General features: G+C 48.7%; 3 protein-coding genes across 9 annotated transcripts in view; 1 reads left to right on the top strand and 2 right to left on the bottom strand.

Moving 5' to 3' along the window:
• The window catches only part of PRMT7 (protein arginine methyltransferase 7), a 50047-nt gene extending 48573 nt beyond the window's left edge, over nucleotides 1–1474 (bottom strand). For 2 of the 4 annotated variants that reach the window (XM_037515967.2, XM_054696934.1), the window contains exon 1: nucleotides 1391–1474. The gene's annotated coding sequence lies outside the window, so the exon portion shown is untranslated. Of the gene's footprint in view, nucleotides 1–1152; nucleotides 1334–1390 lie in introns of those variants that run through there. The other 2 variants (XM_037515970.2, XM_037515969.2) reach the window with 2 other exon arrangements.
• Nucleotides 1475–1531: 57 nt separating this feature from the next.
• On the top strand, nucleotides 1532–8763 carry SLC7A6OS (solute carrier family 7 member 6 opposite strand). Its single transcript, XM_037515971.2, has 5 exons — nucleotides 1532–1758; nucleotides 1854–2132; nucleotides 4902–5102; nucleotides 6109–6229; nucleotides 7658–8763. The coding sequence occupies exons 1-5, from the start codon at nucleotides 1564–1566 to the stop codon at nucleotides 7783–7785; spliced, it is 924 nt and encodes a 307-aa protein (XP_037371868.1). The 5' UTR covers nucleotides 1532–1563; the 3' UTR covers nucleotides 7786–8763.
• Nucleotides 6735–18978, bottom strand: part of SLC7A6 (solute carrier family 7 member 6) — a 30762-nt gene continuing 18518 nt past the window's right edge. For 3 of the 4 annotated variants that reach the window (XM_037515972.2, XM_054696935.1, XM_054696936.1), the window contains exons 5-11: nucleotides 17508–17652; nucleotides 16740–16863; nucleotides 16422–16525; nucleotides 14291–14387; nucleotides 12194–12343; nucleotides 11899–12082; nucleotides 6735–11364 (exon numbers count right to left, since the gene is read on the bottom strand). In XM_037515972.2, the coding sequence (XP_037371869.1) occupies nucleotides 11270–11364; nucleotides 11899–12082; nucleotides 12194–12343; nucleotides 14291–14387; nucleotides 16422–16525; nucleotides 16740–16863; nucleotides 17508–17652 (899 nt within the window). In that variant the 3' untranslated portion in view covers nucleotides 6735–11269. The remainder of the gene's footprint in view (nucleotides 11365–11898; nucleotides 12083–12193; nucleotides 12344–14290; nucleotides 14388–16421; nucleotides 16526–16739; nucleotides 16864–17507; nucleotides 17653–18978) is intronic. The other variant, XM_054696937.1, reaches the window with a different exon arrangement.

Below are 18978 nucleotides of genomic sequence, written 5' to 3'. Positions count from 1 at the left end.
AGACTAGTGTCCCTGCACAACTGCAGCTCACCTCACCAGTTTCATATAAGTCTAAATAAACACTTAAGGATGGGAACCATGTCCTGTAGCCTTGAGTACTACACACCTTTTATGGGAAATCCTCTCATCTAATGATTTGTCCTCTCACAGAAGCCCATACTCCAAATTCTGGAGCTGTTCTCTGACCACTTCCTCATTCTCCAAAAGCTGTGAACTCATATGGCCATTTACAAGGAGGGAATGGAATCACCCTGCCAAGTCCTAATTTCACCACGAGTCAGATTTCAGAACAAATGTGTGGCTCATTCACTCAAAATTTACCAAGTGTTTTGATGCCTAACATGCCTAACACCGTTTTAGACCTGGAAAACTACCAAAACAAAGCCAAGGTCCTTTTCCTCCAAGAATATACAGCCTGTAATTGGGATGAGTGAATTTAAGTATAACACGTGAGTACAAAAAATGAAATATGCATTGTGCTATGAAGGGGAATAACAAGGTTGTGAAAAGACTGAAGAATTTGAGCGGCGCCAAATAATCCAGGTCAAAAACTGGGAAGAATTGTGTTTTATTTCAGTTATCTTTAACCCCACTTTTCCAAGAAAAGAGCCTCAGGTGGAAAAAAAAGAGAGACACATAAGCAAAAACGACAAAAGCCTAAGAGACTGAAGCGCGCTGAGAAGAAATGAGAGATTAGGCGTGGGCTTCTGGAATTCACAGTGGGCCACGTTGGCTTTGGAAAGGTGTTTGGGTTTCGTTCTAAGTACACGGGAAGCTGCTGAAGGGTTTCAAGACTCCCCACGCCGGAAGCACCTCTTACAGGGCCGCTGTGGCTAGTGTGTGAACAAGACTATTTTCCAAATACTGAGGACACCGAGCCTGGAAAGGTGAGCCCGTCAGCAGCTCCCTGAACCAGAGAACGGTGGCCCAGGTGTAACAGGGTGGTCCCCAGGAAAGGGGGAGGCTCCCTTGGGTGGGGCAGGGAACCTCCCCCTTTCCTGGGGACCACCCTGTTACAATGGCAGCGGTGCGATAGCTGAAGCTCCGGGAGACTGAGAGGTTCGGGTTTCTGTCACTGAGGAGAGGCGCCCCATATTGTGATCCCGGTCCCCAAGCGTGTGGTCCGCCACGAGAGCAGCAAATGACAATCACCTGACTGGACAGGAGAGAAGGGGCCGGCCCGGAACCCCGCGGTCTCCGCCTGCCTGGGCGCTGAGCCGCCCCACGCGGACTCTCAAGATTCTCAAGAGTCCCAGAGGCGCGTACCCCGACGCCCGAGCACACCCACGCCAGCCGCTCTGCCGGGACCTTCAAACCGAGGACGGCGGCACCGCAGGCTCCTTCCCAGACCCCAGCTCGCCCAGCCGGCCCAGCCCGCCCAGCTCCTCACCCGCCTTAGGATCTTCACCACTCACTTCCGCAGCCGCCGCCATCTTGCCGCGGCTGGCGCGTGGGGGTGACGTCACCCGGTGGCCGTCGGCGTGCCGGGGCGGGACCGGAACCGGAACTCGAAGGGCCCTGGGACGCGGGCGCGCGTTCCCATAATGCCCCGCGACAGCCGCTATGGAGGCCGGCAGGGCAGCTGTACTCCGAGTGAAGCGGAAGCGCAGCGCGGAGCCCGCCGAGGCGCTTGTACTTGCTTGTAAACGTCTCCGGGCCAGCGCCGACGAGTCGACCGCCCAAAAGACGCCCCCCGAGGGTCTGGAGAGAGCGGCGGAGAATAATGTCTTCCAGTTGGTGGCCACCGTGCGCTCCCAGGTATTGGGGAAATAGTGGGGGACAAGGGAGTGCAACTGTCTCCCTGGCCCCTTCGCGACGCCTTTTAAGTCGGCCCCTCTCCCGCCACCCCCCAGGAGGAGCCAGTCCAGCCTCTCCTGCGGGAAGCCCTGCGCCCTTCCCAGAGCAGCCAGCAGCGTATCCGCCGTGACCTCCGCGCGTCGGCTCGGGAGATCCGGCAGGAGGGCCGCTACCGGGTGGTCTCCAGCCGCCGATCCTTGGGGATTCCCTCAAGTGGCCTGGCGTCCGAGGGCGCGCCTGGAAGTCCGGACGCTACCGAGGACGCCGGATTCCAGCTGTTCGACCTGGTCCACGAAGAAAGAGACTCAGAGGCCGCCTCAGGAATCTCACACAAGGTGAGTGGGTACACTCCCCGAGGCAAGCGGTGGGCTTTTCGGAATTGATAAGAATCTAGAGTCTGGACTCTGAATCAGGACACAGTTAAAAAGAGGATGCAGGCAGTACTCCCACTGCCCACCTGTGCCTATGCAGGTGCCTCTTTTTACCAGCTCTTTCCCTCTGCAGGGCAGCAGCTTCCTGCCTGCCCGTGACCTGTCCTATGCCGGGGCTTCCCTTCACTGACCTCCCTCAGCGAGGCCGCTCTCCTCAAGGCCGCCTGCCTCAACTATGCAGGCCTCTCTCAGCAAACCTGTACCTTTCGGGGCAGCTCTTCCTGCCCGCTTGTGTCTATGCAAGTGTCTTTTACTGTTTTATCCCTTCCCTAATAAAACTGTTCTTTAAATATAAAAAAAGAAGAGGCTGCACACGGCTACACTTTAGAGATAGTGGTCCTAGGGCATAGAGCAAGCTAGCCTTGGTTTAGATTAGATTATTCGTTCAACTGTATTTACTAAGGAGCCACTATGTGTCAGGCTTTGTTCTTAGGTTTGTTGAAACAGCAGTGAGGACCTAACATTCAGGTAGAAGAGAGAAAATTCAATGTCAGATGATGATATGAGCTGTAAGGGAGAAAACAGGAAAAGTGTGGTCCCATTTCATGGGGGTCTTACTGAGAAAAGGACAATTGAGTGGAGACTTGAGGGAGGTGAAGGGCAGTGCATGTGGATGGATATCTTGGGGAGAGGGTTCCACACTAAGGAACGGCAATTGCAAAGATCCTGAAGCAGTTTGCCTGGGTTTTCAAGGTCAGTTTGCTGGGAGCCTAATGAGAAAAGTTAAGGTGTTGTTTGCTTTTGCTCAGAGAATCCCCTATTCCCTTATCCACTACAATCACTGGAGGGTTTTAAACAAGGTTAGAGGAGATGGGAAAATCTTTCAAAGGGAGGTAAAAGGATTAGTGGATTAGTCCTGGGTAGCACATTGAGTTTGAGGTCTAGAATGCAGGAATTAAACCCATTTAATCCAATGATCTTCCCACTACATTACATTCCTGTTAGTTTTGTGATTCACTGCCAAAAAGCAAAGTCTTCTGTGTGCAGGAAGACCAAAGAAATAGAAATTTCTGGGTCTCCCCTGGTGGCGCAGGCGGTTGAGCGCCGTACTGTGAAGCTGTCTGCAGCATCGGTACTATCCCCGCCGGCCGGCCGGCGAGGGTCCCACTTGGCACAGCAGACCTCTCTTGTTGTGCCCGCTGCTCCCCTCAGCAGTGTATTTGTTCAGTCTGCCTGTTCTATTCCCCGCTCTGTCTCTGGTGAATCCTCTCACCCTCCCGCGCATCTGTCCTGTACCCCTGTTCTTGTATAAATAAATAAACAAATCTTTAAAAAAAAAATAGAAATTTCTTTCTAAAAAAAAAAATTTCTATTTTTTTTTTTTTAAAGATTTGTTTATTTATGCATACAAGAACTGTGGTATAGGCCAGAGTTGGTGGGAGTGGGGGTGAGAGGATTCACCAGAGACAGTACAACCTCCGGCAGTGAACTTGTCAGGATGGGTTGCTTACAGCTCATTTCCAGTTGACCTGGGCTGCCCTAGATAACAAAGCCTGCAGGCATAGAGCACACCCTACCTTGGTCAGTTTTATCTGGGGCAACTCGTCTCAAACTATTCTGTCACATCAAGGGTTTTAGGGGAGTCCACTGCTGATTTGTGATTAAAAGCACAATGTTAGTTTGGGCATGCCAAGTGATGGGTGATGGCGGACGGTAGTCACCAGGGATCAGGCATCACGTTTATGCTCCCATAGAAGGCCACACAACTGCAAATCCATTTGGGTTTCAACCTTAGAAGCACTACTAAGGGCCTATGGATACCCAAGCAGAGAATATCATGCCATACAAGTTCAAAGAAGACCCAGGGGCAGTAGAGTCTGCTTCTGGCTCTGTTGGCCCTCACCTTAGGCAATCTACCATGTGATCTATGCCAGCCCAGCACAGAAGGGCAGGAGGCTACCTTGTAACTTTCAGTTGCAAAAGAACTACACAAAAATTTTATATAAAAGTTCTTGATGCTTTTGATTTCATGGCTAAGCAAGAGATAAGTAGGTCATGGTCCTAAGAATATATATATTTTTTTTTTTTAGGTTTTATTTATACAAGAACCGGGATAAGGCCAGATGTGCGGGAGGTGAGAGGATTCACCAGAGATAGAGCGGGGAACAGAACAGGCAGACTGACTGAAACACACTGTGGAGGGGAGCGGGCGGGTGAGACAGGAGATGTCTGCTGCACCATGTGGGTTGCTCTGCAGCCAGGGGGGAACGAACTGGCACTGCAGAAGCTGTGGACAGCTTCACAGCACGTCGCTCAACCACCTGTGCCACCAGGTAGGACCCAAGAATCTTTTTTTTTTTTTTTTAATTTTATTTATTTATGTATACAAGAGCTGGGGTACAGGCCAGGGGTGTGGGGGTGAGAAGATTCACCAGAGACAGAGCAGGGAACAGAACAGGCAGACTGACTGAAATCCACTGCTGAGGGGAGCAACAGGCGAGGCAGGAGAGGTCTGCTCTGCCATGTGGGTAGCTCCCTGGCCGGGGATTGAACTCATGCTGCAGTGGCTGCAGACAGCTTCATAGGTTGCATCTTACTCCTTGCGCCACCAGGGAGGCCTGGTCCTAAAGAATCTTGAATCCAACATAGAACTTAGGGAGGCTTCCTTCACCCAACTATTATGTTCTTCCTCTTAGAACATCATGTATGTGTCTTCTGCTATTTTATTTACAGACCTCTGACCCGGATGTGATCCTCTGCAATTCCGTAGAGTTGATCCGTGAGCGGCTGACTATATCTGAGGAGGGGCCAAAGGCTGGGCAGCCGGAGGAGAAGGAAGACTATGTGTATGACATTTACTACCTGGAGATGGCCACTCCGGGATGGATTGAGAACATCCTTTCTGTGCAGCCCTACAGCCAGGAGTGGGAGCTGGTAAGGGGGGCATGAGGCAGCCTAAGCTGCTTTGCTAGTCAGGGTGCTTTGCTTCGCGGGTTCCACTACTGATCAGCATTGTTCTTAGTTGATCTTGTTCTTGCTCAAAAGGAAAAATTTATTTTAAATTCCTTCTAGGATCCTGGGTTTAGTAAAAGGATTTTGGGAAGGATCAGTTAAATCAGTATGTTATGCTCTTAATGAATCTTTTATAAGGTTTGCAACATCAGCTTTATTGTTTCTAAAATACCCACTCTAACATGAATGAGAACAACAGCTTTAAAAAAAATTGCAACTTAAAAGGGTAGGGAGGAAACCCTGTATTAAGAAAGCTAACATCCTGACTGGTGTTAAATTCTAGAATGACTAATGAGCAAAGTTAAGGTGGGTGATGGGAGGACTGTAGGGACTGCACATAAGGGGAGAAACGAGTTGCTGTACAAGAATGAACAGCAATGTAGGAAAATAAGAAAGGGAAAAAATTATTTTTAAAACAAAAAAAAAAAGTTAAGGTGGTACTTATGCTCTCACTCTGGGAGAAGCACCCCATCCCACCACTACACCTGTAGTTCAAGACCACCTGCCTTGGACCAATGCATAGCCCCTACTTCTGCTTTCCTGCACCTGTCACACTTAGGCTTTGGTTGTGACCTTGAGTGTCACCCATAATCCATATACTCCTCACACCTGACTGTCCTTTGAGAGTTTAAAGATCTCTGTCGTCACCTGCTCAGAACTCTCTCTCCTTCCCACCTTCTGAGGTAGTGTAGACTATCCCACCAGCAATGTGGTACCTGGAGCCAGACTCTTAAGTGGAGTAGGCACTAGCTCCCTCTTCTATCTAGACTGAGTTCCTACATCCTCTTGTGCAGCAATGGCAGACTAAACCCTGGGCTGCTGCTTTTTTGCCTGGCATCCTTAAATGACCGCTGAGTTGGCCTGATAATAGCTTCTCCCATAGCCTAACTATAGAGGTTTAGACTTATATTTGTGTTGAGATATGCAGGTGAATGATGACCAACAACCAGAGGACATTTATGATGATGAAGATGATGAGAACAGTGAGAATAATTGGCGCAATGAATACCCGGAGGAAGAGGACAGTGATGGAGATGAAGATTCCAGGGGTAGGTTGGATTGCAGCCCTGGTTGGAGAGGGATCCCAGACTGAGGTAGAGCATGATTGACAGACACATCTTACATGGCCTTTTCTCTGCCATTGAGCTCCAGCAACTCCACCACTGACCACCAGAGCCATAGGAGACCCACAGACCAGTATTTCCAAGGGGGCTGCTGGGTTCTGTGGGTCCAGAATCCTTACTTACTGTATTGCCTAACTGGATCTTGGGCAAATTATTCCACCTCACTGACCTCATTTTCTCACCAGAAAATGAGAGAATACTGCACCAACTTCAGTGAAACATCTAGCTCAGTGTCCTTCTCCCTGTTTCGATCAAGACTACATGGGGCCTCCCTGGTGGCCCAGGGGTTAGGTCTCAGCACTGTCACCATGACTGCCTTAGTTCGATCCCCAACCAGGGAGCTGACCCACATGGTGCAGCAGACCTCTCCTGTCTCGCCTGCTGCTCCCCTCAGCAGTGTATTTCAGTAGATCTGCCTGTTCTGCTCCCCATTCTGTCACTCGTGAATCCTCTCACACACACACATACCCCTCACTGCTGGCCTGTACCCCAGTTCTTCTATGTAAATAAATAAAATAAACCTTAAAAAAAATACATTGGAGAGGTTCACCAGTAGGGTTAGGGCCAGGGCTTTCACACACCCATTATCTAATCTCTTAAGAAGTTGCTGTATTCACAACTTTTTTCAGAAAGTGGTAACCCAAACATGGTACCTGTGGGAGAGAATATGGAAGGAACTGAGCTGTTGGCTCAGTTCCAACAGAAAGTACTTTCTAGGGGTCTATTACTGTGGAAACAAGCAAACCATGGATTTTTTTTTTTTTTTAAGATTTATTTATTTATGCATACAAGAACTGGGATATGGGCCAGAGGTACAGAGGGTGAAAGGATTCACCGGAGACAGAGTGGGGAGCAGAACAGGTGGATCTATTGAAATACACTGCTGAATGGAGCAGCAGGTGAGACAGGAGAGGTCTGCTGCGCCATATGGGTCAGCTCCCTGGCCAGGGTTCGAACTCATGCTACAGTGGCTGGTGATAGCTTGATAGTGCTGAGACTTTAACCCCTGCGCCACGAGGGAGGCCCAAATTAGGGAATATTCTATTAGGGAAGTGCTTATAATATGTTAAAAGGAAAGGAACAACATACAAAATTATATTTACAATATGAGTACAACTATCAAAACAAATCCTGTGTTAGGGGAGAAATGACAAAATATTCAAATTTAAAGGAAGGACTCAATTTGAATGGTAGAAATTCAACCACTTTCTCTTAAATTCTAAATTCTCTTTGTTAAGCAAGTGTTTTATAATGGAGAACAAAAAAATAGACCTTTTGAGAGGGGTGGGGGGCTGTTGTAATCACCTAGAAAGTCACATAGTTTTAGAACCCACGCCTGTCATCTCATTCTAGGTTCTAGCAACAACCTAAGTGAAGAGGAGGGAGGAGGCCATCGCAGACCACAGATGTGGAGCAAATACCCTTTGGATGTGCAGAAGGAGTTTGGCTATGACAGCGCTCATGACCTAGATTCAGACTGATCATCCTGTGATAGCCACGAGGCTCTACCACAAGCCCTTGGGAGCTCTGCGACTACAGCAACCGCCACCTTAGCGGCTTCCTCTCGGATTTCCTCACTTACCAGGGGGAAGGAAAAAGCCTATCAAACAGCACGATCCCACTGTAGTGAAAACTTGTGCTAAGGGAGTATGTCTGTGCACTCAGAGCAGGGCCATTTTGCTGCAATGAAAAGTGACCCTGTGGCCCTCCATTGGGGACTGAGCGGGGCCTGATCAGAGGATGTTCCTGGCATTCCCTTTCTGAGGCTGAAGCCAGTGGGTGCATCTGGAGGCTCTGTTTCATCTGCAATAATATTTGGCTTTCCCATACCACCGCACCACCTGTGTCCAGTAAAGCCTGTTCCTTTTGATAGAGGAAACTTAGGTGGGGCGCCAGTGGATCCCTCATAGCGCCCCAGACTGCACAGTAATGGCCATTCGGAAAGGACAGAGAATCCACCTGGGCTGTGGAGGTTTAACAGCTGTGTCTACCTCCCTGCTTCCTGGCTCTGGTAATGGTTGCGGAGATTGGTCTTTTTGCAGTGCTGACAAGGGACAGAGTGTATGTGTGATCACTTTTCAGTAAAAACTAACTTTGAATGTGTGAGTAAGTAATTCCTTTGAAGTCTTAAATCTGAGTATCTTAGTGCTTTCCCTTGGTACTTTTTCTCTTCCCCCGTTCCCTCCACCACCCCACCAAAAAAGGGGGCAGGGGAGTAAGATAGACCTTTCAGACACTAAGGGTTTCGGGCAAATAAAAAGGCAAATATACTATGAATTTGGCTTTCCATGGAGAAGTGTTTATTCCTAGCATTCGCCAAAAACAGCTGTGTAGTAGGCACTATACATGCGGCTGCTGAGTACTGCAGATGTGATCGGTACAACTGAGGGATTGAATTTTTAATTTAACTAGTGCATGTGGCTAGTGGCAACTGGACTGGACAGGGCAGAGCTAGGGAAACAGTCTACAAAAACCCTTGATTGGAGGTGTGCCCTCTTGCCCGGTGATGCACCGTCAAGTGGGAAGGTGAGTCACACAGGGAGATGTCTTCCCACCTCTGGTAAGAGGACATAAGCATCGCTACTTCCCTGTCTCCACCCACTTCTCTTTATATTCACTTTGTACATCTTTAGCAGTACACTAGTTCCTGTCCACACAAAGTTGTTAAACCTGCCAGAAGTGATGAAGTTCTGCCTATACGTGTGCTCACACCCTCCTGTTGCAGCTGTAATCCAAAAAGCTGTTGCTTTCCCATCCTAGCTATCCACAAAGGTACAATTCAGTGTTAAAAGTAACAGGCAGACTTACATGTCTAATACTAGTCATCTTAGTCTCCTGTAGGCATGGAAACAAAGGATTACAAATCACTCGATGCCACTATAATGTGCTCACTCATTTATGTACTCATTGAAGTCTGCCAACTCCAAAGGGCTTGACATCTTCACAAACTCCCACTGCAAAAGGGATTAGCGCTGTAGAAGGGTTGAAGGAAACAACAAATACCTAATGAGATTACTTCTGTGGTGAAGCTTGAGTGCTGTGAGAAGTCTGGTACCCCCACAGAGGGGTTAGTGGGAGAAGTCTATATCCAGCATAGAGGGAAGAATGTGGTCACCATCCAGTGGAGGACGACTTGGCTCACTAAGCAAGTACTAGGCGACCCCAGGTGAGAGGGCCTTGCTCCCCCGGGAGTCTCTCTGGGGCAGCAGTTCCTGGGATTAGCTGGTCATTTACTTCAGTGGAGAAAGCTAAAGCCTGAGTTGGCGATCTTCAAGACACGTGTACTCTTAAAGGATTAGCTCCAGAGGATCCCTGGGGTAGGTGCCAGCCTGGCTCAGCATGTTTATGTAGTCTAGGCAAGTCAGCCTCTGCACATGACTCTGCCATCAGGCAGGAATTTGCTGTACAAATCTCCAACATGTCAGTCGGAAGGTTCCCCCATGTTCTCACAGATGCATTCCCTGAACCAAAGGCATCTGTGATCATGCTCCCTTGAATCGTCTTTGTGCCAAGGGTGACAGGGTCGATGGTGTCACATTTGTACAATCCAGTGCAGCCATACCGCCTGCCAAGGAACGTGTGGCTAAACTTGCCACTCAGGCCTAACCTGAGTCCTAAAGTACAGCCAGAGCACAAGAATGAGTTGCTTCCAATCACGTTGTCTGCTGAGGAGCCAGATTGAGGTTGAAGCAGCTTTTTTTCTGGAGTTTTCACTGATCTCCACAGGGAGAAAACAAGTCCCCACAAGTACCAAGCTCTTCCTGCCACTGTAGCCCTACAGGGACCTCAGGGTAAGAGGAAGCGGACGGGAGGGGCGTGTACCATCCCTGATGCACACCAAAGCTACTCGAGTGTAAACAAAGCCTGGTGGCAGGGACAAGTAGAGAATGCAGCCTTGTGTGAGGTTTTCAGAAAAGAAAATGACCACTCCTAGCACCGAGGCAGGCTTGTTTGGGTCTGCACAGCAGCCCCTCACACTAGCCCTTAGAGAAGCAAGCTATGCTATGGTCTGGACCCATGAGCCAATGACAGCTGTAAGAATTCAGGTGATTCTGAATTCTAGAACAGTTTTCTGACCTCTTAAAGTTCACACCAGAAACCCAGAGATTTACTTCCTATCAACTACAACAAAAAGCTATGTAAAATAGAGGATAATCCTTCAGAACAGTATTGCAGATTTCTGACTCATGAGTTTATTCATTTGCCCTTGCTACACTTGAGCCAGGTGCTTGTAAACGTGATCTATCCCTATACTAAAGTGTGGGGCATGAGTAAAAAAATCTTTGAAAGTTTACTTTGCAGGTGAGGTTCAACAGAAAATTGTGCTAAAGCTGAACAAAGAAAATCTGGTCAGAGTCTGACCCACTGCCACATAGAGGCCCCTCTAAGGGCAGAGTGGCTTGGCTTTGGGTACTTGACGTTTTTAAACAGCTTATTGCATCATGTAGTTGAATGAACACCAATGGCTTGCTAGAACTGGGTTCTGGATTATTATCAGCAAGTAATGAAATACAACCCTTTCCCCCTGCGAGGAACAATTTAGAGCCAGAGGAAGACGTAGCATTTCAGGGCTCTAAAATCAAGTCTTGCACCTGGTCAGAGGAAAACTTCCCATAAAGCAGCCTCTCTGGTTCAGATCTCAAAAATCAAATTCAGAAACTACCAGCCACCCCTCTTCCCTCAACGCTAACTCTCCAGCTGTTGGTAAGGGCTGCATGTACCCGCCAGGAATAAAACTAACCCACAGTCCCACCACCACCTTCTGAAGTCCCTACCTTCAGGCCAGCCCCCAAGTCTCCTCCCATAGCTTACCAATGAGCAGGCCATCAACTCTAAGCCCCCTCAGTGTCAGCCAACAGGCTCCTTTGTATGGGGAGGGTTGGGGCATGCAGTCTTGTCATCTGGACTTTGGTGGCTGTGACCACAGGTAGCCTTCCAGGCCGCAGTGGACGTCACCTCTGGTATCTAGTCAGTTTTGCTATCAACGCTTTTTTCTTCACCTACATCTAGGTCAGTCAGGACGCAAAAGCAAAGCCTCTGTGTGACTTTGGTGATGGTGGCTAAAGGAAAATAGAGAAAACAAGAGTTTAGCAAACATTCAGCTCCAGCCTCACTCTGAATACCACAAGGCTGATTAAAGCATATCTGACCCTCCCCGCCTGTCCCTTGGGTTCCCTGTGCCAGGCTTGGCTCCTCACTCCCAGGAAATATCATTGCCCTCCTTCCCATGTCCAACCAGAACATTCTGATGCATGACTTCTCCTCTTCCCAAGCTTTTAGGAAGCAGCGTTAACTCCCAAACAGGATTCAAGTTAGAACTGAAGTCTCCTGGCCTCCGGAGCACTGCTAGGATGCAGGAAACCTAGCTAATAGCTCCACCTCTGCACATACTGGTGTGGACACACACACACACACACACCCCCTCCCCCCACCACACACACACACCCTCCCCCACCCCAAGTGATGGGCTCACCCAGGAACTTAGCTAATAGCTCCACCTCTGCACATACTGGTGTGGACACACACATATACACACACACACCCTCCCCCACCCCAACACACACACCCTCCCCCACCCCAAGTGATGGGCTCACCCAGGATATTCCGAATAAAGACTGGCCTCCGGGACACTGGTAGGTAAACAGCCAGGAAGTAGACGGGGACTCCGGAGAGGGCGATACCAACGCCAATGAGGGAATTGATGGTGTCGCTGTAGAGGGGCACAATCACCAGAAACAAGGAGCATATGCAGAACACGATAGGGAAAAACAGGCTCAGCTGCAATGAAGGGAGTAAGATATTAGGTGAATGGGATAGGGGACAGCCTATAGGCAAGAAGATACCTGGAGGAGATGGCCCATCCCATCTCGTCTGCCCAGGGGTGCTGACCTTGAGAGGCCGGGGACGGTCGGGCTCCTTCCAGCGAAGGTAGAGCTGTCCAGCCACAGACAAGCCCACAAAAAACCAGTAGCTGAAGCTGAAGTAGTTGATGAGCAGGAACACATCCTCCACAGTGAGGTAGATGAGCGCCATGGCGCACTGTAAGCAGAGGCAGGGAAGCACTGTCATCACCAGGCCACCCCAGGGCACTCTGCCATCGGGAGCAGCACAGATCTGATGACTACAGATTAGGCTTCACCCATTACCTCCAGTCCTTTTCAATGACCCTCTGGCACCCAATGGGTCCTTTCACTCCACTAACCTTCAGGTGGTTTCTCTCCCTTTTCTTGGGTTCCCTTCCTATACTCAGTGCCTCTCTTCTTTTTGCAAGCATTTCAGTAACAAGCCAGACTCCTTTCTCCTGGTGACAGTGGGGCCTCCTCACTGCCCAACCTCAATGCGAATCACACTGTGATGGAAAAGGACACCATTCCACGTGGTCTCTACTGCCTGGCATTCAAACGAGGAAAATGCCTCTAGAACCATCTTGCTGTTCTGGGACCTTACAAATGCAGACCAGCAAAATGCCTCTACCTCTGGAGAGAAAGATATGACAGCATTTCTCCTCTGGAACAAAAGAGTTCTAGAGGACAGGGGTCAGGAACTGCAGTCTTGGGACAAGATCAGATTTGCTTGAACTTTAAGAATACAGAGTTCCCCCTACCTATCTTTTCACCCAGATTATCAATGAAGGATTCAAAATAGAAAGCCTGCTCTGGAGAGAGTACAGGAAAAAGTGGGATGCAAGGGGATTTATTTAAAAGACAATATGACAGCTCTTCTCTAAATTTTAAATTCAGTGCTATGCCAACCAAAATATTGAGAGGATGTTGTTATTTTGATAAAATTATACCAAGGTTTATCAAGAGAAACAAATGTGAGAATTTCCAGGAATTCAAGTAGGGGGAAAGTATCTTCAGTTCCTCTTTAGTTCAAATAATCAATAGAAAGCTAAATAGTGAAGCTTCGTGCTGATGAAGAGAATTAATTAAAATGACAAATTTGAAAGGCAATCTCAAGTAACCTAAATCTAAAAAATTAACTATAATTATTTTATATGATAAAAATTTGACAATTGTGGTAAAATTGATGATTCAATAAATAATAATGGTATAGCTCTGGCTAGTGATTAGAGAAAAATTAAGTGAATACCCACCTCACTCTATACACCAAAATATAAACTCCAGATGAGTCCAAAATTTACTTAAGTTAATGAAGTCATAAGAGAACTAAATGACAAGAAAAATGAACTGAACCTAGTTTGGATAAAGGTCTGTCTAGGGTCTCTGTAAACCTTAATGAAAATTAGGAAATAATCCTTCTTCAGGATTCTTCAGAATACTTTCATAATTTACTGATTCTGTTGGATTTACTGGATCTAGTTTACTGCCATCCACTACATATAGATCTGTGACGTCTGTGATACAAATAGAGGCCCCTAGGGTGGCTGGTGTACAACCAGCCTGATTTTTCTAAATATGATTTAATTTAAAAGAAAAAGAAAAAGGAGCTAGAAAGAGAAGTCACTGACTTGAACAATAATTTTTATAAATGCAGTTCTATATTCTTTTGTAATCTGCCTTCTCTAAAACGACTATACTTTTATCTTCATATATTTTTTTCAATTTTAAGAAAAAGGAAGAAACTCTGAGATGGTTGGGAAATATCTCAAGAAGTTATTTCCTGGGGGCCTCCCTGGTGGTGCAAGAAGTTTAAGTCTCAGCACTGTGAAGCTATCCGCAGCCTCTGCTGCACGAGTTCGATCCCCAGCCAGGGAGCTGATCCACATAGCGCAGCAGACCTCTCCTGTCTCCCCGCTGCTCCCATCAGCAGTGTATTCCAGTCAATCTGCCTGTTCTCCCCACTCTGTCTGGTGAATCTTCTCACCCCCACCCCCTGTACCTCTATTGTATACAAATAAATGAAATCTTTTTTTTTTAAAAAAAAAAAAAGGAGCCATCTCCCACCTAACAGTCATCTCACAGTCAGCAGAAGTACTAAATAGACTGCTATAGCCAGTCCCCACACTCCCCCAGCAGAGCTTACATTAAACAGTAAAGCAGGGATGGGTGTGAAACGCTCAATGTGGATCATGGACAGAAGGTCGGGGAGGTGGCCCTCACGGGAGCCCACAAAGAACAACCTGGAAGGATAAGAAATATGTCAGCAGGATCCTTTTATGCAGCTATGCAGCCACATTCCCCATTCAAACTAGGCTCAGAGTCCCAGAAAAGAGCAGGGGGTTATGTCTCAAGATGATCCCACGTCCTCTGTGTGGCCAGCCCAACATGTCCACACATGTCCCCATGTGCCAACCACAGGCACCTTACCATTACCCACAAGTGCCCTATCTTGCTGCTACCTGCTGACACTCCCAACCCCACAGCTATGGAACTCACCACCACCCACAGATACTCCCCACTGCTCTCAACCAGATACCTCACCATTATCCACCTGTACCCCAATCCATTCCACCAGGGGTATCCCCATTCTGCCACCCAACAGATTTCATATTTGACACAAAGGTATTTTAAACTTTTTTTTTTTTAATTTTTTTTTTTTTAATAGAGGCATGCTTTATTTATTTGTTTGCTGGTTTGTTTGTTTGTTTGTTTTGTTTATACATGCACTGGGTACAGTCAGAAGCGCGGGAGGGTGAGAGAATTCACCGAGCCAGAGCGGGGAGCAGAGCAGGCAGAAGGACCGAAGTACACTGCTGAGGGGAGCAGCGGGCAGCAGGAGAGGTCTGCGCGCCATGTGGGACCCTCCTCCAGTGGCCGGGGAGCAGCCGGGGATCGAACCGGCGCCGCAGAGGCCGCGGGCAGCTTCGCAACCCAGCGCTCAACCGCTGCGCCACCGGGGAGGCCCGACACAAAGGTATTTTAAAGAAGGGCAGCCAAGCTTCTGTTGTCCTCACATATATTCCCCTGAGATCCTGATTTGTGATGTGCCAAGGTAAGCCTGGGGCTCATGGGACAGCCCAGATTTCCTCTCTGCACCTAACGAGCCCTACCAACTGGAACCCAGCAGCAGAGAAGTGGCATGCCACCCAGAGGAACAGGTACCGTCCCGGAGCCACAGCACCAGGCTTGGGGTAGATGTCCCCTGGACGGGTGTCACAGGGCAGAGATGGAATTGGATCATGAGGCTAATAATCTGTACCAAGTGGAGGAGAAATGTGCTAAGGGAAATGCTGCAAGGGGTGATGTGTAGGTGAGGCAAAGGTCTCTAGGACAGAGCCAAGATAGCTGCACAGGTAATAAGAAAAAGGTGACAAAGGTAACACAGGCAGAAACAACCTGCGCTATCTTCAAATGGCTGCGATGCCCTTCATGTGCAGGTCCAGAGTCACCACTGTCCCACCCCTCATCTTCTTGTCAATGCCACAAGATATCTGAGTGGGTGAGAAGTTACCACTACCTAGTATTTATTTGGGGATGACTGGCAGAGCCAGTTGGGATGTCTGGGACATAGAGAAGGAAGGGACTATGGTAAACACCATCTTTTTTTTTTTTTTTTTAAGACTTATTTATTTTTATACAAGTACCGGGGTACAGGCCAGATGCGCAGGAGGGTGAGAGGATTCACCAGAGAGAGAGCAGGGAACAGAACAGGCAGACTGACGAAATACACTGCTGAGGGGAGCAGCTGGCGAGACAGGAGAGGTCTGCGACGCCATGTGGGACCCTCGCTGGCCGGCCGGGATCGAACCCGCGCTGCAGAGGCTGTGGACAGCTTCACAGTGCGGAGCTCAACCACCTGTGCTACCAGGGAGGCCGGGAAACACCATCTTTGGGGGTAGGGGACAAGGTGTCTACCTGTTGGCCTTGATGTTTTCTGTGAAGTGACTGACAGTCATCCTATACCAGTGCCTGGGACACAAAAAGTGCTTACTAATTCCTTCTGGAAGCAGTGGATTCTGCAAGTGCCACAAGTGCGGTATAACCCACAAGGAGCCACGCCTAGACCCTGACAGAGCTACTGCATTCCTCCCCTCTGCCTCTTACCAATCTGTCCTCGCCTCAAATGCAAATGTGAGCTACCAGCACAAATGTACATACACACACTATATTTCCAAGAGCGGGGAGAGGGAGAAAGAAGGGCCCTTAAGGGCTCACCTGGAGCCTCAGAGAATTAAATACTGTCCATCTGTTATGGGTGAAGCAAGACACAGTACCTTGATGAGGCAAAGATAGATGCGTTGAGGCCCCCAAAGCAGGACAGGGCGACAGCAATGGGAATGGTCCAGCTGAACATGCCAAATGTCCGGTCAGCAAAAGTCTGGGGGCAGAACACAGAAGGAGCATTTGGCACAAGGCAGGATTCCATAAGCCTCCTGCATCTAAGCTCGCAGGACAAACGCTGTCATGGCAGGCATCCCACTCTGGCCTAGATCCATCACCTTGCCCTGCAGAGCTGAAGTGGCTGCAGAAAGAGAAATCAAGCCATTCAGTACCAAAAGGTGATGAGCAAATGGGGATCCCAAGAGACTCACCACAGCCACAGCATCACTGTCAAGGACATCGGAAATGCTCAGCACTGTGTAATAGGCCACGTTGGTCAGGATGTAGATGAACGTCACAATTGGCATAGAAATCCCAATGGCCAGGGGCAAATTTCTGTCAGGACAAGTGAGACAGGACTACCTAGAACCAACCTCTACTTGAGGTAAAAGTTCACCCAGGGATTTTTTTTTTTTTCCCTAATTTTTTAACAGTCCCCTGGCCTCGGGGTCTTTGAGGCAGGCTCCTCACCCCCTTGTGGCCTAGGTTGGGTTCACACCCCAGCCCCAGGATATTTCAACTGAATGAGAGAGAGGTGAAGACCGGGGAGGACAGAAGAGGGGGAGAAAGAGAAGCAGAGGGAAAGGTCATGATCATTACTTGATCCTTGCCACAGCAGGACAAATGGGTCCTGCTGGAGGAAGACGTGTCCTCTCGGGACTAGAAGCCAGGCTGGAACCTGCCTTCCCAGAATAAATGTCTGGGTCCCCAGGCTTCAGTGTCAGCACAGAGTGTGGCTGTGCCGCTGCCACTGAAGGACCTCTCCTCAAGAGAGGCCCTGGGGTGCTCCAGTGTAAACAGGAGGATAAGGAGCCAGAGGCCTTCCCATCCTACCCTGTAATCCTTCTGAGCAAAAGTGAGGGAGTAGGAGGAAGGATGAGAGGCGGGGGGCGGGGGTGGGTGGAAAAGCATGTGCCCACAGTCAGCCCGTGTTCCAGCCAACTTGGGGAGTGACAATGATGGTGTGATCGTGCCTTTACCTTTCTGGGTTTTTTATTTCTTCTGTTACAAAATTAAGGGTGTCCCAACCTGAGAAAGAGAAGAGGGCAGAGAAGAGGGCGAGAGAGAGGTGTCCCAGGTCCCAGGAGGAACCCTCAAAGGCATCCTCAAAGTACTCAGAGTGTCCTGTGTGAGACAAAGGTAGATGGGGGTTCAGGGAGAAGGAAGAGGGAGAAGGAGAAGGGGGAAGAGAGAGGAGAAGAGGCAGGAGGGGAAGGGGAAGAAAAAAAAAAAAGGAAGGGGAGACGGCCAAAAGGAGAGAGGAAGAAGGGCAAGGAAAGAAGGGAGGAGCAAGAGGGCGGGGGAAGAAAAAAACATAGTTTAACACCAAGACAAGAATTTCCACCAGCTCCCTGCCCTGCCCTTTACCACCCCACCTCCTCCCTCAGAAAGTTCACATCCTTTTAGTAAAACTAGACAATCTCAGAAAAAATAAGGGCTTTCCCGGCTGCCTTCTGTCTGACGTGATAACGCCTCTTCCAAAGTTCTAATGAGTTTCCATTTCCTGCTCACAACCTCAAAGCAGGCGACAGCTGTTCCTATTTTCTAGGAAAAAACCCTGTTTCACATAAAGGACCCATTTTTGACTAACATTTAGACCTTCCTGCGGCACTAGTTCTCTTGGCCCAGCCCAGTACACAGTTTGATCAACAGAGAGAGCTCTGTTGCTACACTTGGTGTGGTGTGGTTGTATGAGGCAGGAAATCACAGGCTACGTAGGCACTAGGACCTTATAACTGGGTTTGGGGTAGGCCTGAGTCACCTCCACCCTTGCAGATCCAGCCCAGGCACTTGTCACTCCCCTTAGCGGACACCAGAGACTCAGGACTTGAAAGTCAAGAGGCTAGTTAGTACCAAGCTGCCCTGGCCAGAGAGCTTCAGGCACAATGGCGGGTTTTAACTACACCCAAACTTGAAATGAAGCCTGCTGTCACCCCCTGGAGAAAGCTAGACCTATCCCTCAGTGAACAGGCCAGTGTCTGCAGCAAAAGGAAAAATAAAGAGTCCCTAGGGCCCAGCGGTGTGAATCATCACACATAGCAGATGGTCTTTAAAGCACAGATCTTGGAGGGAGGATTACTCAGCCACCCCAATTTTTTGACCTCAGGATGTTCCTGAGACTTGAGGGACATCCAGATAGCTGGTTATACTAACTTGCCATACAAGCACAAAGGTGCTGAACCAGCTGCCTAAGAATCACCCAGAGTATGTCTTAAAATTGCACCTTTTTTGACTCCAAACCAAACAGTTTGCCCCCACAGGTCTGCCCCGGGGTAGGGGGAGTGGGTCTCAGCTCCCCAGGTGATTCTTAACACAGCCAAGTTCAGAGGCATCATCTAGAGAACTGCATTGTTAATTGATTGGTCAAAGACTACTCAGAACTTCTCTAAGGGCTCAGGAGATCCTGGTAGACCTGTTCCCCTCACTGCCAATCTGCTCTGATGCAGGAAT

This window comes from Talpa occidentalis, unplaced genomic scaffold (assembly GCF_014898055.3).
Source record: "Talpa occidentalis isolate TD23 unplaced genomic scaffold, MPIMG_talOcc4v2.1 talOcc4.17, whole genome shotgun sequence".
NCBI classification, from domain to species: Eukaryota; Metazoa; Chordata; class Mammalia; order Eulipotyphla; family Talpidae; genus Talpa; species Talpa occidentalis.
Note: the sequence above shows the minus strand (reverse complement) of the source record. Positions and strands in the feature narration are given on the sequence as shown.

Excerpts from the sequence above, each read along its gene's own strand:
- SLC7A6OS (XM_037515971.2), top strand. The coding sequence starts at position 1,564 with ATGGAGGCCGGCAGGGCAGCTGTACTCCGAGTGAAGCGGAAGCGCAGC. Across the intron at positions 1,759-1,853 it reads TGGCCACCGTGCGCTCCCAG|GAGGAGCCAGTCCAGCCTCT; the intron begins GTATTGGGGAAA and ends GCCACCCCCCAG. Across the intron at positions 2,133-4,901 it reads CCTCAGGAATCTCACACAAG|ACCTCTGACCCGGATGTGAT; the intron begins GTGAGTGGGTAC and ends TTTTATTTACAG.